A 26,108-nucleotide genomic window follows, 5' to 3' on the forward strand; every position below is an offset into this window, starting at 1 on the left:
CTTCAAGCAACTTGGATTCTGTGCCTCTCCACTCGTCCTCCAGACTCTGGGACCTCGATTTCCAATTGAAATGCACAATTTACTTTGCCCGTGATTGTGGTTGTGTGTACTGAGGCGGACTCAGAAATTAAAGGCTCAGGAAACCTTTGCATGTGTTTTGAGTTATTTCGCTGATCAGAGCTCTTCTCAGATCAAAATTTCTGTATTATAAATTCTTTATTCGAATATTTCGATACCGCATTTTTGATTTCCATGAGCTGTAAGTCGTAATCATCGAGATTAAAACAACAAAAAAAGGCTTGGAATATCTATGTGTACTGAATCTAGAATATATGAAAGTTCCACTTTTTGAATTAAGTTATGCAAAAAAAAAAAAATGAAATTTTCCACCATATTGAAATTTTTTTTGACATGCACCTGTAATTTGACCAGATGGTTTCACAGAAGAAGTGCTTAAAGATCTGAGCATATTCTGACCAACTGCATCAGTTTTTGTGGCTTTAAGAAATGAAACACTTTAAATTTCAATGAATAATCAGTGACAGTACAATTCTACCCTCAAAACGAAAACCTACATTAAACCAACAGCAAATATGTCACATGTGAGAAAGCCATGGCATGACACCGCGAAATACAGCTATGGATCAGAAAGTAACAATCCATCACACTTTTCCTGAAGGCCAATGAAGATGTACAGCTGTCAGCCTCAGCCACAGAGCTGCGCTCATCTTGACTGCTGACAGCTTTATACACACTCATTAAAGTAAGCAGAAAAGACAAGCTCTGTTCAAACATCTCTCTCACCAGAAATATCTGGGCCAACCAAGCTAGACGTTAACGCAGCTCAAACGTTGAGATCATCACTTATTAAACTTGATATATTTCTACTTCACTGAACATATCAAGCTCCAACAGAAATGTCAGCGGCAAAGAATCAGCCACTGAAACCTGGCTAATGTCTACAAAACTTTGATGCACTTTATTCAACTTACTTTATTTTTATCAAAGGCAGTTATTATATAATCGCCTTAATGCGACTTTCACTTATTTTTTATCAAAAGATGTCGTTAAATAACTGAAACTTAAATGCCACTACTGCAAATCGAATGACTCCAGTTTATGTGGGTGGAAAAAAAAAAAAAAAAGAAGGTTGCATTAAACGCGCTTCTTCAGTGTCAGAGAGTTAATTCAAAGTATCTCACGACTCTCTGGGAGTTTCCTCCCGCACAGCCCTGCTGTCTCCTGGGATTTCCGAGTGCTCGCAGTCTCACCGCTCTCACACACCACCATCCAGCCACGCGGACGGGTGACATAACACTGCGGATGTTAATTATCCATTCCCCATAAGCATCTAAATGAACAGTTATTAACTACAGCAATTTACAGTGACTCGGGGCAATAGGGTGGATAACGCAGCAATGTCTCTGGGGATGTAACAATTATGCCTTCTGTACTGAACTGTGAAAGAAATTAAGTTGCCATTTTTTCCTCCTTCACCAATTAAGAGCAAGGAGGTAATGTCTGATGTGTGGTTTTATTGCCTCTTTATCAGTAGAGCACTCAAAACTAGATGTGTGATTCCGTGACTGAGGTGCCATTTGTGTAACACTGATATTACATTTACCAATTGGTAAGTAAAGATAAAAGACATTTTAAATACAGGTAAACAACAACAACAACAACAAGCTATGTTTCAGATAATTAAGATAATTAAAAAAAAATGAACAGCACTTATAAAACAGCATTTTTGCTCGACCTAGCCTCGTATAACTACACTTTAACTTAAATATAATCATAAACCGTGTTACGGTGCATTCAGAAAGTATTCAGACCTCTTAATTTTTTTCACATTTTGTTATGTTGCAACCTCATGCTAAATTGTTTAAATTGTTATTTTTTTCCCCCACATCAATCTGCACTCCATTCCTCATAATGACAAAGCAAAAACCAGATTTGCGATAACTTTTTAGCATAATTTGCTAATTTTAGTATAAAGGCCCTTTCACGCCGAGCGCGATTAAGCGACGTGAATGTTTGACTCGATGATGCTCGTGAATGGAAACAATAGATCCGTATGGAGCTGTTCACACCGGGCGTGATCACTTGTGGCATGACAAAGCGACACTTTTTTGCCCCGACCGGTGTGTCGATTTTTTTTCCTGGAAATCGGAGACTGGTGGCGCTATAGAGAAGTGTTTTGAAAACCAGTGTAAACACCGAAGAAGAGAGAAGGGAATGGATATCGAGTTCTTGTTATCATATGACAGGTTTCCAACCACTTTTTGCACATTTCTGTTATCGACAAAGTGAACACACACACACACACACACACACACACAAGTGCGTGTACCATGGAGATACAAATAAACCATCGTCACATGCCGTGGTGCGAGGTAGCTGCCAAAAAAGAATATTTCTTATTGAAATACTTCATATTTGTTTGAATGCAAACAAGTTTTTTTTTTTTCATAATGTTACAGTTGGACTTTTTGTAGCAGAAAACAATATTCGGTATGTCTTTGTTATTTATCTTTATATTCTTGTTGAAAAAATGTCAGTAATAAATATATGGAAATAGTAAGAACTGAACTATCACTTCATTTATCAAAGTTCTTCCACCACGAAAAAACCCCCCAAAAAACTGGGCTGGTCCTGGGCATTAAACTCGCGTTTTGTCCCACTACTGTGCTATTGCGTTATATTTCACATTATTTCATTCATACTAAAACAGCTTGATGGTGCTGTTCAAAAAACACAAAAAAATGACTGCCTCCCTTTCTGGGTCGAATACACATAAAATAAGAAAAGTTAGTTTCTATACTTCTAAACAGTTTGTGTTTTACTTGAATTACATGGAAGGGCCATAAGGCTGCAACATAAAACGTCAAAAAAAAAAAAGGGAAAAAAAAGAAGAAGGAGTCTGAGTACTTTCTGAATTCTTGCATATTAATGCATGAATCCATTTAACATCTCATGCTTAAAATGTCCTTTTCCATGAGCCATCCATTACAGGTTATGAAAAATGTACACTTTATTCGTGTCATACAATTTACTCGACCTTGTAACCTGAACACACTCACACCTAGGAGATATCTGTATTGGATTTGTATATATTACACAAGTCACATGATCAACAGGAATTTATATCATCCAAATGTCCTGAAGATGATCGCAAGATGAAAATCCAGTTTTCTCGTTCTTTTTTTTTTTTCTTATACCAGTGATACCGACTGACCGATGACATCATTTTGAAAGTACCTGTTGAAACCCCGTCCCTCATTTAAGAGCAAAATGCAGCAATTAACAACGAAGAACTCTTGTAAAAAATGTTGTCGGAGTTTTGTTATCGCACATTTAAAACGGATGAACACATGGTTTCTTCGATTCGATTTTGAAAAAGAGTGTTATAAAGATTAAATGGCGCCGTAGCCATGGAATCACCCATACATTTACATTGTGCCTTAGGAATTTATACTTGCTAACGATACAAGAGCCAACAGTCCTCCTGGATAGCTAATTAGATTCCCTTGACTCGTTTACTTCAGGCCTTAATTAGCTGAACATGCTTCTGGCGCTATAATTAAAGTACCGTTCCTTTCATTCAAACCGAAACCTCTATGAACTGCATCGAATAAACCTCAATGCACAGTTAATGGATCTTTGCTATCTTTAGCATCATTCTCTCATTTTCAGTTCTCCATGTTATTATATGACAGATGTTAAAGTGGTAACACTGATGGGAGTGGAGTGCATAGCAGTGTACACATGCATTAATCTGTGCAGTAATAAAACCACAGGAGGAAAACTAACGTGATACAGCTTCCACAAGCACATATGCTTTTCTTGGACCAGCACATATACCGAATATGCTTCACTGCAATAAAACAGAATAATAATAATAAAAAAAAAACCCAACTGAGAGAGATAACATGGTGACACGGATGCTAAAATAATGCATTTATAATACATTTCACTCATACTCTCACCACTCATTTAGGGTGTGATGTGGCGAGTTAGCATTGTTGGGAAAGTGGTTTTGAACCTACTGGTGTTTTTCCACAGCACGATCCAAAACTACAGGGAACCAAAGGAACTTGGGGTTCTAGTTCAGTGTCAGTTTGAGAGATGACTAGAATGGCCCTAGTAACGACACTATATATAGTGACATGCAGCAACAAGAAGTGTTGGATTGGTGGTATTTCCTTCTGATTAGCAGTTTGGTGAACCAGCTCCTACTGCCTGCTGTGAAATTACTACAAAATGCCCTCGCTGAGGAAGGGATTTTCTGAATTTCTTCAACATTAAGTTGACAAATAAACAGATCTGTGATGACATTTCAGTACACCGCTGATGGAAATGTGACAAAACAAAACACTATGCTGCATTTGTGCTGTAATAGTTTGTGCTAGTACAATTTTCGAGAAATTGAACATAAACGATGGCCAAGAAACAAAACAGCACAATGTTGTTTTTGTTGGTGCTAACAAACAAGAATATTTTTGCTTCCTCAATATTTTATGATGTGTATTTTGTGTATAATATGCTGTCACATTATGTGTAACCAACTAGCCATGAACTGTGCGCCCAAGTACTATTGGTTCCTGTTGACGAGATACCAAAACTGTCCGACTGGTACCCTTTTTATGTGCAATGGAAAAGTCCCTGCGACACACAACATGACGCAAAACCTGCCACCTGCTTTAGTCTCGGAGAATCAGCAGTGAGAATAGCGGTTTATGACACATATGAGCAGTTAGCACACTTAGCTTTAGCCATTAGCACGTCCCGAGCCTAAACAGCGATTTCATCGTCCAGGCAGTCAGAGGGACCGTGTTGGTTGAGCACATTGAGCAGACGCAGACTGCTGTCGTCCTGCGGCCCCCAGCTATCCCGCTCATCGCTCTCGTCCGTGTTGGACTCGTACTCCGAGGCGATGCCCGACTCACGGAACTTGAGCAGCTCCAGGCTCCCCAGCAGCTCATCCCGGGATGAGGGCGATACCTCCTGGGAGGGGGCGGGGCTCTGCTCCTGTTGAGGCGGTCCAGGGAGAAAACGGAAACACTCAAACTTAGCCAGACTTTGGTCCCTACCTAAAGGACTGCTCAGGGGCAGAGCGAGCTGCGTGCCATCGTTCAGCGGTGGCAGGACCATGTCTTCGGGGCGTGGCGTCATAACGTCACAGATGATCGGGGGCACGTTGGCTCGGAAAGTGATCTCCAGTAGACTGTCCTGAGATCCCACTGTACATACACAGAAAGGGAGGAGGATAATTTAGCTGAAGTCATTTGAAAAGCACATACTATTATTGTATTACAGATAGATTCTTTTAAAGGCCTGTGGAATCCTGCCTCCATTCAGACACTTTCTCCATCAGCCTGGAGCCTACCCTACGCCCTACAAGATCTTACTCCTGCCTTACAGAGGATGACAAATGACAAACTCTTGGCGATACTCAGCTTTTGCGCCATCTTCTTTCACCACTGAAGATGCCACTACCCTGATAATAATAATAATAATAATAATAATAATAATAATAATAATCTAATGATGATAATGACTCCTGATTCACAGTGTCTGCCAGAGGAGGACTGTCTTCCCCTACTGAGTATTAGTTATAAAAATGCTATACAATTCTTTTCCATTAAATGATACAAAATATGTTGAAAATGGGAATAGCTAGGCATAACACATTGTTCAAATTGAACACCATTTCCCCCTAATAATTTGCTAAAGATCAACTGGAAATAACATATGGATTACAAAATTAGGCTGAAAGATCAGAGCGAGGTCCAGTGCAGTTTCAATTCCAAAATGCATCGATTAAAGCCTGGACATGAATATGAATGAAGCGCTGTAGGTGTGGAATGACCTCAGGCTGACACGTTGCTACGTTTTATAACAAATGCATAACGGTATGTTTTGTCCTTTGTAGAGAAGCGTTACGTGCGTCCCTAAAGTTCACACTTGAAGAGGATAATGCGTCTCTAAATTGGAAAGCGTGCAGCCACTGGGTGAATGCACTTTATCATTTCCTGACTAATATGCAGGATGTGCTGGCTCACCTGGGAGAGTTTTAGCTCTTACATGAGGTAAAATGGTGCCTGATGGGGTCTGATGGAACACAAATCAGGAAAAGGGGTGGGGGTGAGGGGGGGGCAATCAGAGACATGGAAAAGCACTTTTGTGGGGGAAAAACAGATGAGGATAGGGAGTAGAGGAGGACCAGTGTAAAAAAAATATTGAACAAGAAGCGACAGAAAAGAGATACGACTTGGAGAAAGACATGAGGTATTTATCATGTGTTCCTCCACAAGCATGAGCATGATTTATCTCTGTGTTTTACCGCACTGACATCTTAATCTCTTACTTCTATTGGCGAACACTAAATATAAGACTCACTATAAGGTATTGGTCTGAATGACAATACTGCGAGTGTCTTTTTTAAAAAGAAAACGAAACAGAACAGAGCACAAACAGCAGGACAGGGTATGCAGGTGAGCTGGGAACACTGCGTGGGTTAACATAGAGATTGATGAGACAAATGAGAAAACAGGAGAATCACTGTCAGAGGGAGTGACAGAATGAGAATAGCACAGAGAGGGGAAAAAAAGACAGCGTTTGAGAGACTGGAAAGGTGAGAGACAGATAGATAAAGTAAGCACGAGAGAACGCAAGAGAGAGCAAGTGAGAAAGATCGAAGGAGTTTGAGATAGATTGATTGATAGATAGAGTGAGAGAGTGAGAGAGAGAGAGAAACAGACAGAGAGACAGACAGACAACTAGACAGACAGACATTAAGAGAGACAGAAATGGAGAGTAAGAGTGAGCGAGAGAGAGAGAGAGAGAGAGTGAGAGAAAAAGCGAGAGAGTGAGCGAGAGCATGTGTGAGAGAGAGCGAGCGCGAGAAAGAGAGCAAGAGAGAGGGAGTGTGTGTGTGTGTGAGAGAGAGAGAGAGCGCCAGAGAGTGTGTGAGAGAGAGAGAGCGCGAGAAAGAGAGCAAGAGAGAGGGAGTGTGTGAGAGAGAGAGAGCGCGAGAGTGAGAGAGAGAAAGAGAGAGAGCGCGAGAGTGAGAGAGGGAGTGTGTGTGTGTGAGAGAGAGAGAGAGAGAGAGAGAGCGCCAAAGAGTGTGTGAGAGAGAAAGAGCGCGAGAAAGAGAGCAAGAGAGAGGGAGTGTGTGAGAGAGAGAGAGAAAGAGAGTGAGAGAGAGAAAGAGAGAGAGCGCGAGAGAGAGAGAGGGAGTGTGTGAGAGAGAGAGAGAGAGAGAGAGAGAGAGCGCCAGAGAGTGTGTGAGAGAGACAGAGTGAGAGCGCGAGAAAGAGAGCAAGAGAGTGTGTGTGAGAGAGTGAGAGCGAGCGAGAGAGAGAGAACAAGAGAGAGAGAACAAGAGAGAGCGAGAGAAAGAGAAAGAGAGAAAGAGAGAGAGCGCGAGAGCGCGAGAGAGCACTCACTGGAGCCGTTGCCGGTCAGTTTGAGCTCTAGCTCCTGGATCTGTTTGACCAGCAGTGAGATGTGTTGCAGAAGGTCTTTATTCTGCAGCAGCAGCTGGTGCACTCGAGCCTGAGCTTCTATCCTGGCTGCTGCTTCTGCAGAGAGCTGGTCCTTCAGCAGGTGAACCTGAGACAACACACAGCACAACATTCTACATCTTATTCTCCTAATATCGGATGGTAACTCTATACATCACAGAATCTGCACTCTGATGGAAAGAAGATCCAAATTATAGTGAACAGAGCCATCAGGAGTCTGATTCCACAACGCAGTCTGGTGGCAGGGGTTTACACAGGATGCAGAAAACAGACTTTACCTTTACTTCCTGTGCTATGGATGATCCCACATGACCGTCCTAAACATGAGCACTTCCCAATAACTGTTTATGTCCTTGTCTTCATGGATAATCTGGATCCTGTAGCTTTGTACCCAAGAACTGCTGCTGTAATCGTACAGACTGACGTGTGCTCCCAGGACTCTTATTCGCAATAGAATCACACTGAACATCCTTTAAACACTCTCTATCTTTACTCTTCTACATCTGTCCACCGTAATGATTTATAATCCCACTATCTGATGTCACCCAGAAGCAGCTGGGTTCCCTTGAGAGTTTTTATCCTGTTCTCGCCATAGTGCTACACAAATAAAAGTGAATTGAACTGAATGAATAATCAATATGTATCTTTTCACCAGTCACAGTGGCACAGCCATTCAGCAGCAACCTCGATCAGAGGAAGCACTGATTAGAGACGTAACAGTCCGTCTGAAGTCTGGACAAATGCAAAGAGGCAGGAAAAACAAGAGATCAAGATGGCTGGTGTGAAGACGCATGTCGATTATTATTGGTGCTGATTTGAAGCAAAAATGGTGGCATATTTGCCTTCTCCTCTCTGAGACAGGTCGCAGCGCTCAGGGTAACCAAATGCACTGATTATACGGTATACGTCTCTTCTGTAATTCAACTAAAAAAGCTTTTAGGATTTCCAGGATTTATATATAAAAAAAAAATTCCAAAAAAAAAAAAAAACCCACCAATGAAATATTAATAATTTAAGTAGATATTGCTCCTGAATGAGTCATGTTTCATCCTAACTGCAGACAGCGCGCCTCTAACACTTAGTGATCCATGACGTATTATTAAAAGTAAATCCAAATGATGCTTTCAAAGGTTAATGGATAAAGAAGGGATATAAAGGTCTCATCTTATGCTTATATGCCAAGCGTGTTCTATCAACATGCATTACATCATCTGCATGACAGCGCCGATAAAACTCCCACTTCTTTATGGAAATGTAACGCAATAAATTTCCAGGAGTAGAAGAAAGGCGCGTCTGACTTTCCATTAAGGATAACCCATGGAGCCAGGAGACAATAAATCATTTAACCGTGGCGGGGGCAGACTGCAGACAGCTTTCAATAGACATTTCAGACTCCAACCTGCATGATCAAATTCAGAAGGACAGGCCCTGTTTTTCCCCACCTGTGGGAGAAACTGTATAAGAAAAGTTGAGTTAGATAAAAAAAAAAAAACCACTCGACCGGGTCTAACAGCACGTTAAACGCTTGTAAAAGACTTTGCCTTGAACTGAAAATCACAACTTGTATTCACACCCACACCTGCTAATCCTTTGTTTAATTTTATAGATGACGTCAGCAGTGACTTTGGTAAAACAAATAATAAAAAGCTGAATAATAAGGTGCGCCTAATGCTTGAAGAGCAAATGGTGTGACAGGATAAAAGAGCTATAAATCAGTGGATTTCAAAGAATTTCATTCTTTTGAACAGATTGACCCTAAACCAGGGGTGTCCAATCTAATCCGCAAAGGGCCGGTGTGGGTGCAGGTTTTCATTCCAACCAATCAGGAGCCACACCTGATTCCACCTGTTTAATCAGTTGATCTTGGCCTTCAATAGACTCAGGTGTGGAATCTGCTTGGTTGGAATGAAAACCTGCACCCACTCCGGCCCTTTCCGGATAAGATTGCCCACCCCTGCCCTAAACTTTTAGGGTACGTTTAGACGACAACGATGTACTAAAAACGGAAAATGTTTCCTTTGCGGGTTTGAAAAGTTTCGCGTACAGATGGCAACGTGGTCAAAACGATCCCCGTTCACACAGATCCGCGAGAACAGCGACTGAAGACCGCTGTATTATGCATGCCAGGCCAGTAGTTGGCGATGTCACTTTGTAAAGAAACACTACGTGCCTGTGCACATAAACATTCACATCATCGTGTCCGCCATATTGATTGAACATGGGCGCTGTGGTTTTTCTGGGTAAAAAGCACAATAATGTTTACATTTCTCAAACCATTTCAATGGTTTATGATCTACGTGGAGTACAAACAAACGTTCTGTCTCCAGTTACTTACAATCTCGATAGTTAGACTTCATTCATTGTCCTAAAGAATTGTGAAAACTCGTGCTTGTCAAGTGTAGATTTGGCTTATTTTTCTTGGGTAATAAATGCTGAGACGTCCCGAACGTAATATGAAATGTGCATAAAGGTTTTTTCATTGTGGAAATGGGTTTTTCCTGTCTTTTCTTGTGTTCCAGGTCAGGATTCTGTTAACAAACCTTGCTCATTTTTAAATACTGAAAAATAGTGCAAATAGTGAGACGCTGCCGGACAGTCTGCTTCCTAGATTTTATTAGCAATAAAATGGCACAGATATACTCCAAAACAGACAATTACAAAGATAATAATAAGCCTTTGAGTACCCTACGTTGGCGTAGATGTGGGTTAATAATGTGGCGTATGTAACAAATGCGTCTCCGCTGGTCGTAGCAGTGATGCAGTAAATCCACTCGTTGCTGGAGAAGCGTCAATAGACTCAAAATCTTGAGCGGCACAAACGCAGTCCTGTAGTTTTGAAGTACTCGCACGTATGCCTATAGATCGAACGTGCCATACGCGTGCGCATGACGTCATCGTTTTCACAGATTCTCGTTTTTGTACGTTTACACGGAGACGATAACGGCAACGTTTTCAAAAACTTGCACTCTGAAACTCGTTTTCAAAAGTTTGCGTTTCCAGGCGTGGAAACGGCCCCTTAGTTTGCTGTAGACCTGACAGAATCACTCTCCGAGGCATTGTCTGCAGTGCCGTTTGATCATTTCTGAGGCAGGTTTAATGAATAGCCCACTTGAATTTATTGAGTCATAATTGAGTGCATGGTCTTAAGTGGCAAATCAGTAAGTTCTCTCCTATGGCTTTTCAAAAAAAAGTCTTATTATAAACATAATGCTTGATATACTTGAGATCCAAAGCTGAGGAAAAAAAAAAAACTAAGCTGTTATGTTCAACTGAGAGGTGGAATATGACATTGACAAGAACTCGTATTTTATGACTTGAAAGAGGTACAGTATGTAAATATCCATCCATCCATCCATCCATCCATCCATCCATCCATCCATCTTCTATACCGCTTATCCTTTGCAGGACCAAAGGGAACCTGGAGCCTATCCCAGGGAGCATGGGGCACAAGGCGGGGTACACCCTGGACAGGGTGCCAATCCATCGCAGGGCACAATCACATATACATTCACACACCCATTCATACACTACGGACACGTTGGGCACGCCAATCAGCCTACCATGCATGTATTTGGACTGGGGGAGGAAACCGGAGTACCCAGAGGAAACCCCCACAGCACTCCGCACACACAGGGCCACGGTGGGAATCGAACCCCCGACCCTGGAGGTGTGAGGCGAACCGTATGTAAATATACATACTGTTAGTTTTACTAACTGGATGTAAATTTAGATCCTTAATGAGCAAGCCAGAGGTGACAGAGGCAAGGAAAAAGACTTCTCACGTCCTGAGACGACGTGGGGTGGGGTTGTGGGGGGGTGTCGGAACCTTCAGAGGAACCACACTCAAAAGAAATCCCGTCCTCTTCCGGGGGACACCGGATAATGGGATTATAAATCATTACAGTGTACAGGTGGAGAAGAGTAAACGCAAACAGTGCTACGTTTTTTAGGTGCTGATTTTGAACAAGGCCACATCCATAAGCGCAAGGCAATGCGACCGACACGTGGCCAGGTTTTACTGATCCATGAACAGCTATTTGTTCATTTCATGCTCAAAAATTTCAGGACCCACAAATTTCACGCTGTCGTTATGTCCATCCATGCACTCATCGCTCCTGTATGGCATACGATTCAAATTTATTGACCTTAAACTTCTAACCTGTGAAGGCAAATCTCTAGCACACTGCCAAGAGCCATTATTTAAAAAGGTTTCTGTAGTAAGCATCTGTAATAGGAAACACCTCTCTAGCCATACTGGCTGATTATGCAGTGGTGTCCTTCTGGCGTCCTAACGATAAGATGCACTGATAGGAGGTTAATCTATCTGCTGTCATGACCAATGGCGAGTACTATCAGAGAGTCTGTCTGTTCTTAATGGAATATAGAAGGCTTAATCCTAAAGCGGGGGGATCCAGAGAGATTGATGATACAGCACAGAGTGCGAGTATACACGGCATCACGTCAGTTTAAGAACAACAAGATAAAGCTGATGAGTAAAAACAGAAAAAAAGATGACCACGATGCAAATGGTTTAGTTCTGGTTCTGCGCTATGAACGCTCGGCACTGCACAACGACAAATGAGGACATTCTTCAGAGGATATATTCGAATTCATACATTCATTTATATACCAGAGTATTCAAAGCGTGTCTCTTATTCCGATCAAACTATGAGACGCATTACATTTTTAAAAATATAACATTAAAACTGACCATTTTTCCTCAAAATTATGTAAAGAGTGAAACACTTAGGGGTGTGCTGTTTTAGGAAAACAATCAACCGGGGTGCAGTGTGATGTGAACTGACGTGAAGTGGAGTTACTGTACCACCCAGAAGTGCATTATTTTCTAATACCGGCATATTCCGAAGTGTTTTCTTTCTTTTTTACGATGCTGGCACATATTTGTTATTTATTAAGGAACATGACCCTGTACTTTAAAAAAAATCCTTTTATAGTTGCATTTAATGCTGTGAAACGTCCGTTAGTTCATGTTATCCGTCATATCACATCAACCCAGTGACTACATTTCTCATCCTGCACCGCGGCCTACAAACATGGCCGTCATGGACGGCAATTCCCAGAACACTCACCTTCATACTAATTACGCACGCACTCCTGCATCCGATTCACAGCACAATCACAACCACAGTTTAAAAAGACTTTCAATGCATTCACTCTTTGTACAGTATATACTCAGTTGCCGTGTACCTCTGTTGTTTACCAAGCCTCGATTCTGTGTCTGTTTATTCTGGAGATTTGACTTTGCTTATGTTTATGACTTCATCTCTTTGCCTAGTCCTGTTTGTGCTGTTTGCCTGATCGCCTGACCTCTGCCTGCCCATGATTATTGTCTTCTGCGTTATCCTTTGGATGTGTTGTTTGATTATACTGCCATACCTGCACTTGCTTCCGTCTCAGCCTCCACGTGACATTATCGCTAACCGTGCGTTAAAAAAAAAAAGGTTTGCGAAATTTGCTGTCTACCGCCTGTTTCCATCCAATTAGCATCTTTCTGATAAAATGGCATGTGTGACATCATCATCCTTAAAAAAAAAACAACAAATTGTTGCATAAGTTTCGGTGTATCGCAAAAGAAATCTGTCCTTGAGCCATTTCCATACATAATGTTGTGTATATCGCTAACTGTGTACTGCGTGTCCACAAATCTTTGTCAAATGGAGACAATTAAGACATTTAAATTGAGACGATTAATTGAAATTGGTCAGCTTATTTTCACAAATAATTGCAATTGTACAGATTATCAGAAGATATTCTGATCTGATCCGACATCCAAGTAACTGCCCTTGTGTGAATAAACCCATGGGTCTGAGAGAGACTACACGATAGGGTTTTCTGGGAGATAGTGGTGGAGAGACACTTCACAGAAAGTCTCTGGCTGCAACATTTTAGTATGTCACAGCCCACATCTGAGAAGTTGTGCCAATTAATTGGTCCTGATGTTGCACCCATCGCAGGTTGTCACCGACCACCGGTTCTGACCCGAAAGTGGATTATCATTTGCCTGTTCAAGCTGGCAACCTGCGCAGAGTACTGGAGGGAACGTTTGGGGTTAGTAAAACGACCATCCATCGATGTGTATATACTGTGTGCACAGCTATTAAAGACAAACGAATGCGGCGTTATATCAGGCTGCGTAATGTAGCAGAGGCCAATGAAATTGCCCACAGGTTTATGATGTGCTGGATAGCAGGCACATCCCTATTCTTCCCAGACGAATGGATCAATTCTTTTTTTTTTTTTTTGCGTAATTGCCATTTTTCCTGACAAAAACTGTTTCCAAAGTTAAAGTTAAATGAAAAAAAAGATTACATAGACACATCTTCATAAAAAATAAAAATTTCATTATGTTACGAATCGAGACTTGACGCGGAAGCAATTGCAGATGAATGTCTATATTTACAACCAGAACTTAACAAACAGGGCTCGCGGTCTAAACTGGAAAAGCTATAATCGAGGTACTAACCATGACACTAGGTTCAAAGCATGGAACAAACACATGGCACGAAAACACGACCGCTAGCATCCAGGTAGCTCACGTACACTTGCCGTCTATCATTCAAAACTGCACGAAGTGCGCAGCAACACGAGGCGCTTAAGTAACACACAATCAAACCTGAAAGTAAACAGCTGAACCAATTAATACACACCCTCGAAAACTAACCAATGACTAAACAAGCAGGAGACAGAACAGAAACCAAAACAACTGCACGTGTCCATTGTAAACAACGTCCCCATAGTCCCTACGTAATCCACGAGCATGTGCTTGCTCTGGTTTGTGCATGTGCGAGCCCTCCGGCTCTCTGTGGACGTTGCGCGCCGCAGCGACATCTGCAGGGGAGATCGTGACATATTAGCTGTATCTGTAAACGTTTCAATGCGCTAATCCTTTGTCCGCAAATAAATCCTTGGATGGAAACGTATCTACTTACGTTCTAACAGATATAAGAAATTAAGACTGGAGACTCCTTATATAACTGTTAAACAAATGCCTCCTTAGAAAAATCTTCTCACCATATCAAGGATTACACATGTTCTGTAAATGTATTTATATTGGAGCGTTTGCCATACGATCCCTGTGCAAGTGTAGAAACAATGTTTTAGATTGAGCACATTAATATAAACCTCGCAGCTGGCAGTTTTGTCAGAGCTGCTGTTATGAAAAATGTATTAACACCTACGACAGATTCGAGAATCCTTCTTAAACGATGCTATATAGTGTATAAACAATAGCACAGCGCTATGAATGGTGTTTATCAAAGTGTTTTCATTCTACTCGACATATTAATCCAGAGCTCAGAACGCCTCCACTATTTTAGTGCATGTTGTGTCCTTTGTTCTCAGCAGTGTGATTTACACAGAGCTGATCTTCTGATCTGGTAGTCTGGCCATGTCTAGAAGGAATGCTGCAGCTGTCTACTAATCTAGTGCAGGTTAAATGATCGAACACACAGGCTAAAAGACCGTTTTTCTATCTCGATGAAGTCTAATTGAAAAAGAAAAGCCCTCTCTGGTGTAACGGCGTGAGTAATTTCATGTGGACAAAGGTGAATGTTTTTGATTGAGTGTTAAAGAACAAATAATTAGTTCTCTCGTGTAACGAAGGTTATTCTGTTAGCAGATTGTTTTAGAAAGTCTCATTACGAGCTGCTTATGAAATGTCACCTTGCTGCATAACAAAGTCAACATACGAGATGTGAGCAGGAATACGATACGCTGAACAGCATCCTCAATCAGATCGCTCCGGTGTCACTACTGAAGTCAGCGACACTGAGGAAAAGTATAAGACATGTATAATAAGCGTGGGTTAACCAGGACTACGTGCTCCTGTAGTTTCCATTCAAGAGAATTATGAACAGATTCTTCTAAAGTTTTTTCTTTTATGCTCATACATGCACAAAGAGCAACTCTGAACCTAGAAAAAGTCCCATCATCTTTTCATCTTGGATTTTCCCAAAGGATAAATACACACACGAACAAATGAAGAGCTGCAAATGACACTCTTTGATAGCTCACGTCAAAGCTAATATTCTACATTACTAACTGCTGATGTTCCTGGGCAGATGGATGTAGCCATCTCTACCAGAATTCCAAATCTCAAAAGCCTGCATGTCAGATGTTTTCAAGTAAAGTAGATGTCATTTTCCAAACGATTACACACATACAACCCAGTAAAAACCACTATCGGTTCATTTAATAACTACAATCATACCACTCGTCGTGCAGAATATCGGCCTGTTTGTAGGGACGTCTCGTACCTGAGCTACAGCCACTTGGGTCTGCTGCTGCTGCTGGCTGAGCTGCTGCTGGAGGAGTTGGAGCTGGTGGTGCATGGAGAGCGGCGTGTTGGCTGCCAACTCGCTGCACGATGGAAGCAGCATCTTTGGAGAAGCCAGCAGGATGGAGGCATCTTCACAAAGCTGCAATACAGGAAAGCGAGCACGAGAGAGAGAGAGAGAGAGAGAGAGAGAGAGATGCTGGTCAGGACCGGATGTGAGCCACTTCCAGCAAATATACACTGAATTTCATATCATTTACAGATCCATGGACATAGCAGTCACCCTGCGCACCTCTTAACCTCCTCTTAAACCTGTTGAGCTACCTCACACTGTGACATCTGAGTCATGCTAAAGATGCTGCATTTAAAGCACCCTTACAGCTCAAAGATGCCATTCTTCAATAGAACTCCTCTTGGGTGACTGGTCAAAATTCTTAACACACACATTTTCCCCAATTTAAAACAGAGACACTCTCTACTTCTGGAGTGTCATGTAAGAGTTCTCTCACAAAGGAGTGTCAACTGCTTTGAGCTTGGAATCTTGTCCATCATTCACATCAGTCGTGGATGACATGGTACTTGCGAAATCATGTCATTTCTTTAGCTACAGAACCTGCATGGTACCATAGCTGTATATAAGGCAGACAGACAGGTGGACAGATAGACAGACAGATCAATCGACAGACAGACAGAGAAATTGATAGGCAGACAGACAGATCAATCGATAGAAAGACAGAAATTGATAGACAGACAGACAGATCAATCGATAGACAGACAGAGAAATTGATAGGCAGACAGACAAATCAATCCATAGACAGACAGACAGATCAATTGATAGACAGACAGATAGACAGACAGATCAATCGATAGACACACAGACAGAGCAATCGACGGACAGACAGACAGACAGTCCAATCAATAGACAGACAGATAGACAGACAGATCAATTGATCGACAGACAGAGAGACAGACAGATCAATCAACAGACAGTAGGCAGACAGACAAATATATCTCAATAGGCAGACAGACAGACCGACTGATAGACAGGACAGATGTACACATGCAGAACGACATACTGTTTTGTTCGTCAGACAGACAGCCTGACAGATCGTCAGATAGATATGCAATATGGCAAAATATAATATCTTGGTACACAATATGTATCTTGATATTTAGGCCCTCTATCAAAAGTGCCAGGAAAACAGTAGTGCATTTAAAAAGCCTGTCATAGTTAATGCAGTTATATAGTTAATATTTCCCATCCATCCATTTTCTGTATGGGAGCCAACCCATCGCAAGGCACTATCGCACACACATTCACACACTACGGACAAGCCAATCAGCCTACAACGCATATTTTTGGACTGGGGAGGAAACCGGAGTACCTGGAGGAAACCCCCGAAGCACAGGGAGACCATGCAAATTCTGCGTACACAGGGTGGAGGCGGGTTTTAAACCCCCAACCCCAGAAGTGCGAGGCAAACGTGCCCCCGTGCCCAACTAATATTAACCACGTTACACGAAATGGAGGGAAAGTCAACCTGGCAATGACAGCGGCGTCAGTGCGCGTTATAAAAGTACCGATGATATAAAAGTGTTAGAAAAGTCCTAACACTACCCACGTTACCTCTGAAAAACGCTCTGTGATGTAACATACCACGATATTGATCATTATATCGTAATATCTCCTAGCCATACTAACAGATATCAATCAGATATTAATCACATGTTTTTGCAATGGATCATATCAAGCAACAAAAATAGCACACAATGTAATAACATGTGACTCTTGAAAAAGAAGATTGTTCAGAACCCATGCAGCTGCGGTGGCTGAGTGATTAAAGCAGTGTGGAGATAAACAGCACTGACAGCATGCTGGACAGAGTGTATAGACGTGCATTCAGTCATTAAAACACTACACTGGAAGCTCTCTGTTACTGTCTCAAAAATCTCCGTTTCAAAATGGCTTCCGCAAAGCGCCTCGGTCGCGTCAGCCTTATTACAGCTAGGAATGTTGTAGCATGAAACGCCGCAGGTGTGCAACAGGACACACGGCGACGGCTATTAAAGGAGTGCTTTTAGGTTTCTGGTGCTGAGCAGAGCCTAAAGTAATGGCAGGAGTCGGATGTGTACTTTTACGTGCTGGGCTGTCTGTGCCACACGATGAACAAAAAAAGACTCCGATGAGCAGAAAATCCCGACACGAGCAAGGACGGCAACGTAATGCATCGCTTATAAAAGCGGGAAAACTAACCGTCAGAGATTGATGACTGGTACAATAGCGCATCATACTTTCAAACGCTAATGGCTAAGCGATGTTAAGTACGCTGGATTCTGTTTTCTAGAAATCTTATAAACACCACCCACACATCTCCAGCCTTATAAATCTTACAGACTAAATACCTGGCCTCAGAACAACAACAACAACAACAACAACAACAAAGTAGCATCTCAAAATGACAGCCAGGCTACTTATGCAGAGCTTTCTATTAGAGAAACGTCACATGCGTCTGCAAACATGATGGATGACTCTTCATTTCAAGGTGTAACTCTCTCATATAAACACACACACACACACACGTTCATCTTTTCCTCCTGCTGGAACATGTTGCTAAAAGCTACGATTCTGCAGACTCAGTGTCATTCCTCATACTCCTCATAGGACTAATGCAGGTGAGGAAAACACAGGCCAAGCCAGGGGCTGGAGAAGCATGCTGATGAGGCCAGCCTATTTTTCTTCCTTTTCGTGATGACACACAACACAACAGCTGTTTTATTCGGGCAGCCCTGGAGAACGGCGCATTGTAAACACCACCTGCTCCTACAGTCGACTTCTCGAGTCTGTGACTTTCAGAGCCACGGCCAGAGCGCGGCCAAGAACTGCTCACGGAGAAAATTAGCCCGTCTGAAAGGAAAACGCTGTGTGGACAGCTGCGAATCACCTTGAAGGGATGTACTGAATCACCTTGATTTAAACATTACTCATTGATTTAGATCCGTTACCACTTTTACACACTCTCTGTGCTACCTGCGTTCGTGGCCTCTGTGCTTCATGTTGTGTGAAATCAGGAGCACGAGTGATACACATCCTCGGAGTTGAGAAGCAAAGAACATGACTGATTGAACTTGTGAGGCGAGGAAGGTGAGGAAAGGCAAGCTCATCACCTCACACGTTCAAGCAGTCATGTTCTTTGCTTCTCAACTCCGAGAATGTGTATCACTTGTTCTCCTAGAGTTGCCTTCCAGGTAACAGAAGAAATGATTCATATACAGGCTACAAGTGAACGAAAGGCTTCATCGGAACCACTGATCACCGTCACGCAAAAGCAGAAAGACAGACAGATTGAATACATTATACGACTTTTATACCACTACAAATTGAAATCATCGGGTACGACTATAAAAAAAAAAAAAAAAAGCAAAAATAAAAACAATGGCCAGGTAAGTAACTAACGACTGAATTATAACAACTGTTACCTTTTAATGCTTAACCATTAATCATTAGTTCACAGATATATACAAGACGGTTTGTCGGGATTATGTTTTGTTTCATAGTGACGCTTCTCGCATTAGCACTTTTGACTTGCGCCACGGAGACGAGACACATGATGAGTTCCTCAACTAACTGAGCCCAGAATTGATCCTGAGTACAGACTTGAGCATTCAGGCCTAAGACATTGATTGCTGGAGAAGACGCTGCGCTTCAATCAGGAATCCAATCTTCTTATTTCTTATTTCAATTTGGCAATTGGGTTTGGCCTGCCGGATTTGATTACATATTCCATTACAGTCCATATTTCATGGTTACATGCTGTGACAAGGAGGAGGGAGAAGCCAGGTTGTAGGGACGCACAACTGGCACTGATTTGGCTAATCACTGGGAGAGAGAGAGAGAGAGAGAGAGAGAGAGAGAGAGAGAGAGAGAGAGAGAGAGAAGGGAGAGGCTGTAAGCACCAGAGAGAGAGAGAGAGAGAGAGAGAGAGAGAGAGAGAGAGAGAGAGAGAGAGAGAGAGAGAGCGAGAGAGAGAGAGAGAGAGAGAGAGAGAGAGAGAGAGAGAAGGGAGAGGCTGTAAGCACCAGAGAGAGAGAGAGAGAGAGAGAGAGAGAGAGAGAGAGAGAGAGCGAGAGAGAGAGAGAGGCTGGAAGCACCAGAGAGAGAGAGAGAGAGAGAGAGAGAGAGAGAGAGAGAGAGAGAGAGAGAGAGAGAGAGAGAGACATGCACGTGCGTTTTAAGTATGTGTTATGTTTACGGTTTGTTCATTATTAAACGTCTGCTTACGTACAGCCGGTTTCCTCCGCCTCCTCCTCGCCCGACTTTAAAGTTTGTCACACGCACATTTCATCTTTGGTACACGACGTTTCTTAATGTCAAACGTACCACGGATAAAAACCACAGGGAAGGTGCATAAATACCTGAGCCTGAAGCAAATGACAAGCTGATGTGTTTTCTGTCTGTGTAAAAGCGTTTTAGTTTTTGTCACTGCTGTCGACGCCAAACACATTCAGAGCCATGACTGGACCAAATCCTCGTGTTAAACCTCATCTAACACCAAATCCTCGTACTAAACCTCATCTAACACCAAATCCTCGTGTTAAACATCATCTAACACCAAATCCTCGTGTTAAACATCATCTAACACCAAACCCTCGTGTTAAACATCATCTAACACCAAATCCTCGTGTTAAACATCATCTAACACCAAACCCTCGTGTTAAACATCATCTAACACCAAACCCTCACATTAAACCTCATCCAACACCAAACCCTCACGTTAAACCTCATCCAACACCAAACCCTCGCGTTAAACATCATCTAACACCAAACCCTCGTGTTAAACATCATCCAACACCAAACCCTCACGTTAGACATCATCCAACACCAAACCCTCACATTAGACATCATCTAACACCAAACCCTCGCGTTAAACCTCATCTAACACCAAACCCTCACATTAGACATCATCCAACACCAAACCCTCACGTTAGACATCATCCAACACCAAACCCTCACGTTAAACATCATCTAACACCAAACCCTCACGTTAAACCTCATCTAACACCAAACCCTCACGTTAGACATCATCTAACACCAAACCCTCGCGTTAAACATCATCTAAACAGCAAACCCTCATGTTAGACATCATCCAACACCAAACCCTCATGTTAGACATCATCCAACACCAAACCCTCGCGTTAAACATCATCTAACACCAAACCCTCACGTTAAACCTCATCTAACACCAAACCCTCGTGTTGAGTGCTGGCTAAGTAGCTAATTTTTTTTTACCTTTTTACAAATGTATTTAACTTATAATTTGCAGTGTGGACACTAAAATACATCAATCAGATTTTCCCAGCTGTGTGTGTGGGGAAAAAAAGAAGAAGGTCTATACGGTAAATTGAACATTTTGAAACGATTCCTGATCCCACATGAGCCATGAAACGGCACATAGAAGAAGATTTAAGCTCTGCTGCGTAATGGGCCAGGAGAGGGGATGGAGTGTGTAGGTCAGCGGGTGTGGCTTTACACTGATTTTTTTTGTCATCTTGTACTCATGGGAGGAAAGTATAAGAATCCGTAGCTGCTGACTGGCCTCCAGCAAAACACAGGCTACGAGACAGAGAAGACAGATGAGCAGATAGAAATGGGGAGCAGGGAGAGAGATAACCGCTTTGTTGGAGCACCGTCATTAAGCCGAGAAGCTTGTCCTTAGCCTGTCCTGTCCTCAGTCATTCAGAGACACTGCAGAATGAGACATATGACTAAACCAAGATGGATGGCACTGACCACTGAGATACACGTGTTCACTGACAGACTGGAGGAACGTGGTGTAGAGCTCTACTGCAGGACTACAGAACGGTGATATCACACTGTTTTTACAGCGCACATCACACCGTGATCTTCCGTTCTTGGCAAAAATACTTCAGTCAGGTTTTCGTAAAATTTCACAGTACTGAAACGGCGTTGGTCAAAGTTACCAATGACTTGTTGATGGCGTCTGATTCTGGCGCTACATCCATTCTTATTCTTCTTGATCTTAGAGCTGCTTTCGATACTGTTGATCATGGTCTTTTACTAGGGATGCACCGGGCGCGCGCATGCACGAGCTACGTGCACGTGTGGCCACCGAGCGCATGCTCTTCGGATGTTGACAACCGTGACATTGTTTACTGTGGACACGTGCATTTGTTTTGTTTCTGTTCTGGAGTATTCTGTCACGTCGCGAGACGTAAGGGAGTAGAGTACGGTAGCAGGTAAAGACGTATTTATTTAAGGGAACTTAACATTAACAACGTATCTAACTATACTATATCTACTCTAATACTCGGCGAGGTGTACAGGGACGCGAGCGGTACATATCCCCAATATAATCAGCCCTATAGAACCCAACAGAACCATTTCCTGCGCTCGTCAATGCACTTTTTAGTCGTAGCCTACAGAGTGTTCCATTCTTTCAGCAGTCAGTTACAGTCCTAACATCGGCTATTCGAGGGGGGCTCGAAGATGACCGCATCAAAATATTTTAATTTTACTCATTTATTTATTTAAAGTTATATTGTGCCTTGTTGGTAGCCGATGCCTGTTGGAATGAAAAAAAATGTTCAGTGTTAAATAAATATTTTGAAATTGTAGTTTTTGTAATTGATTTTTTTCCTTTGAAAAGCAAGACAAGTTAGTAAAAAGCCCATTCTGACTATTTAATTTATGCAGTGGTGAAAAAAATGGTAAAATAAATGGAAAAAACGTGTTCGGTATTCGGCCTTCGGACAAGTGTTTCATTATATTCGGTTTCTCCTTCGGCCAAGAATTTTCATTTCGCTGCATCCTTATCTTTTAGTTTCCTGCCTTGAAAGTGTTTTGGTGTGTCTGGGACAGTTTTAAACTGGTTTAAATCCTATTTTACTGACCGTTCTTAGTTTATTTCTATGGGTGGCTACAGGTCTGACACTAGCTCTGTGCTCACTGGTGTTCCTCAGGGTTCAGATTTAGGCCCTCTACTCGTCAATATTTATCTATCTCCACTTGGGCATCTGCTGCGATCGCGATCGGCCTCCATCATCACTTTTATGCTGACGATACCCAAATCTACATTCACTCAAAATCTGGTGAAAACCTTGCTGTTTGTTTACGTTCTGATTGTATTTCTGAGATAAAAACATGGATGAACAATAACTTTCTGTGCCCGAACAGCGGGAAAACCGAAGTTATGCTTATAGGCTCCCGTCATCAAATTCGCAAAGCTGCTCCACTGTCTCTGTTTGTTCATGGCTCTGTTCTAGAGACTAACATGAGGAACCTTTGGAGTCATTTTTGACCCCAGCCTCACATTTGATTTTTTTTGTTCAGAGCACTGTGAAGGTATCCGTTTTTCACCTCAGAAATATAGCTAGACTGCGCCCAATGCTAAACTTCTCTGTGGCTGAAACGCTGATTAATTAATATGTTGTCACTCGGCTGGATTACCGTAGCGCCGATTTAGCCGGAGTTTCTCAATCCACAATTAACAAATTGCAATACGTTCAAAACTCTGCCGCCAGGATCCTGACGGGAACCAGGACATGTGAACATATTACTCCTGTTTCGGAGTCCTTACACTGGCTCCCGGTCAGGCTCCGTGCCCATTTTAAGATCATGATGTTGACATACAAGGCACTACATGGCTTGGCTCCGCATTACATATCTGGTTTATTAATCCCTTACACCCCAAATCGCAGACTGCGCTCCTCACGGTGCGATTTGTTAACTGTTCCACAAACCCGCCTAAAATCTACGGGTGACAGGGCTTTCTCTGTCTACGCTCCTTCACTTTGGAACTCTCTTCCTCCTGAACTCAGGGAAGCTCAGACTTTTGGCGTTTTTAAAGCTCTACTCAAGACACACTTTTTTAAACTTGCATTTGACTGCTGATATCATTTTTATTATTATTTTCTAATTATTATTATTAACGTTGTTGTTGTTCTTATTAACTTTTATATGGTTTATTTTTCTGTGTACTGCTTAGTTTGTGTACAGCGCTTTGAGAAGCCGCTTTTAAAGACGCTTTATAAAATAAAGTTTTTTATTATTATTATTATTATTATTACTATTATTAGAGCTACTTCAGTGCTTCTTGGTGGAGATTCTGGAAGTCTCCAGAACTGTATTAGATGAAGGAAAATCTGATTTTTCATGTCTAAAATATTATTCTATAATCTGTCATAGATGTTCAGTTGTTCGACATCGGGGGTTTGTGAAGGCCGTAACATGCGATTAATAAAAAATAAATACACCCTACGCCGTATCAGCGCCCCTGGTTTTCCCTCTAAAAAATAGGATGCTTATTGTTTTTACAACGGCGTTAGACATTCATTAAAAAGGAAAAATATATACCAAATGCTGTACATTATAAATGTTATGAAATATAAATAAATATACAAAACATTAGTGTGGGTAATTAAAGAGAAAAAAAAGAAACAACAAAATTTTATAGGCTGATTAATATCCGAATCCCTTTGACATCCACAGAGAATATTTAAAGTGATTAAAACTGTGTGTGTGTGTGTAGTAGTCCCTAGGTGTCTTGACAGGATGCTAAGCTGATGTGAGGCGTATTTATGGATTAGTAACAGGTACCTGTGGCTGGTATAAATGATGGCATGATCGTTCGTGGACAGAGGCTAATGAGATACAATATGTCGAGGTCCATCAGGCCGCTCAGACTCCATGCCGCTAGTTCAGAATCTAAATTACTCACTAATTCATGCATTAAACAGAGGCTTTGGCTCTAGGCTTCACTTTCGCCGTCTCGTTTCCCCCGGGCTTAAGGGTTTAATGAAGCCCGAAATGTCTGCAGGATATTTTTACTTTGGAGAAAGAGATAAATATTACAGAAAGAGATTTTTAGCTGAACTAAAGAAACAGATGATTAAAAAAAAATGAAGTAAGAAACAACCATGAACTAAATGGTACAGTAATACTTCGGAGTTTTATGTGAGCGAGTTAGCGTTTTGATGGAGCGTAGTTACTACCCTACAATACATCAAAAAAACGACAGTACATAAAAAGGGGAGTAAATATTGAGGGATTGTGAGGCACGTGCCATAACAAAGTCCTTTAAGCATGTCCAGCTTTTATGTCTTACTTCTGTTACAACCGCTTCCATTGTGTCCTCTCGCCTGCTTAGATTTATCTGGGCTTATGTTCTCTCTATCTGCTAAGAGACCGAGCTCGGCCTCTGCCTGTCAGCTATCGTTACGGCCACCATCGATTCGGTGCAGCTTCATCGGTGCTGCTCGCGGCCTGTGAAATAAGCAGATTTGGCGAACTTCACACAAACGAGTGTGTAATGAACTCCGTCCTTCACCCTGAACTCTGTCAGGTGGCACGAAAAAAAAAAGCCAGGTGAAATAAATCCTTAAACAAAAGAGACTGTGATGTTAATTGAACTAAGATGTAAGATGCATGTGTGTATTGTATCTGTGGCTGTAGAGGTGCAAATGATCTAAAACCTCAGTTCCATTACATTATTGCTCCATTCAGATGGGTTGATGACCTCACAGTGTAATTTACTATAATGTTATGTAAAGAATAAAACATTAGTGTTAGGGAGTGCTGTTCTAGGTAAATTATCAATGACTGGGTGGTGTGATACAGCCTGATGTGAAGTGGACTAGTTCAGCAAACAGACTTCATATTAAACCATAATGAACTTCCCTTTACGTTCACACTATTGTTACCCAGATGAGGACGGGTTCCCTTCTGAGTCTGGTTCCTCTCAAGGTTTCTTCCTCTTAACATCTTAGGGAGTTTTTCCTCACCACCGTCTCCACCGGCTCGCTCAATAGGGATAAATCCACACGCTTAAAATCTCTATCCTGTGTTTATATACTTCTGTAAAGCTGCTTTGAAACAGTGTCCATTGTCAAAAGCGCTATACAAATACAATTGGATTGAAGTTACTGTTATTACCATAAAGTTCATTCTTTTCCAATAACAGAATGTCCAGGAGTGCTTTATTTCTCTCTTATTACAGCGGTGTTCCAACACTGACCATAGTGTACATATTGTACTTTTTTATCCATTTATACTTACTGCATGATGTGGAAGGTTTGCAAGACAAGTTCGTTTCTGTACATCACTTAACAGCTATTGATAAACAGGTGTTGACTCACTGGCCTCGCTTTTTAATAAGCATAAAAAAAAAATGCAGCTTTCATGTCGTGTCATTACTGAGAATCTGGAAAGAGCAAACTGTCCTGAAGACTTCCCCATGGCGTAAACCCCCGCTTACGGTTAAAAAATTCTG

General features: G+C 41.9%; 1 protein-coding gene across 1 annotated transcript in view; it reads right to left on the reverse strand.

Annotated features, from left to right (window-relative positions):
* Window positions 1-4,687: 4,687 nt before the first annotated feature.
* nos1apa (nitric oxide synthase 1 (neuronal) adaptor protein a) overlaps window positions 4,688-26,108 on the reverse strand; it is a 132,485-nt gene continuing 111,064 nt past the window's right edge. The window contains exons 8-10 of the mRNA XM_053683487.1: window positions 15,803-15,964; window positions 7,449-7,614; window positions 4,688-5,240 (exon numbers count right to left, since the gene is read on the reverse strand). Of these exons, the coding sequence (XP_053539462.1) occupies window positions 4,792-5,240; window positions 7,449-7,614; window positions 15,803-15,964 (777 nt within the window). The 3' untranslated portion in view covers window positions 4,688-4,791. The remainder of the gene's footprint in view (window positions 5,241-7,448; window positions 7,615-15,802; window positions 15,965-26,108) is intronic.

The sequence above is a fragment of the Ictalurus punctatus genome, chromosome 11 (assembly GCF_001660625.3).
Source record: "Ictalurus punctatus breed USDA103 chromosome 11, Coco_2.0, whole genome shotgun sequence".
NCBI classification, from domain to species: domain Eukaryota; kingdom Metazoa; phylum Chordata; class Actinopteri; order Siluriformes; family Ictaluridae; genus Ictalurus; species Ictalurus punctatus.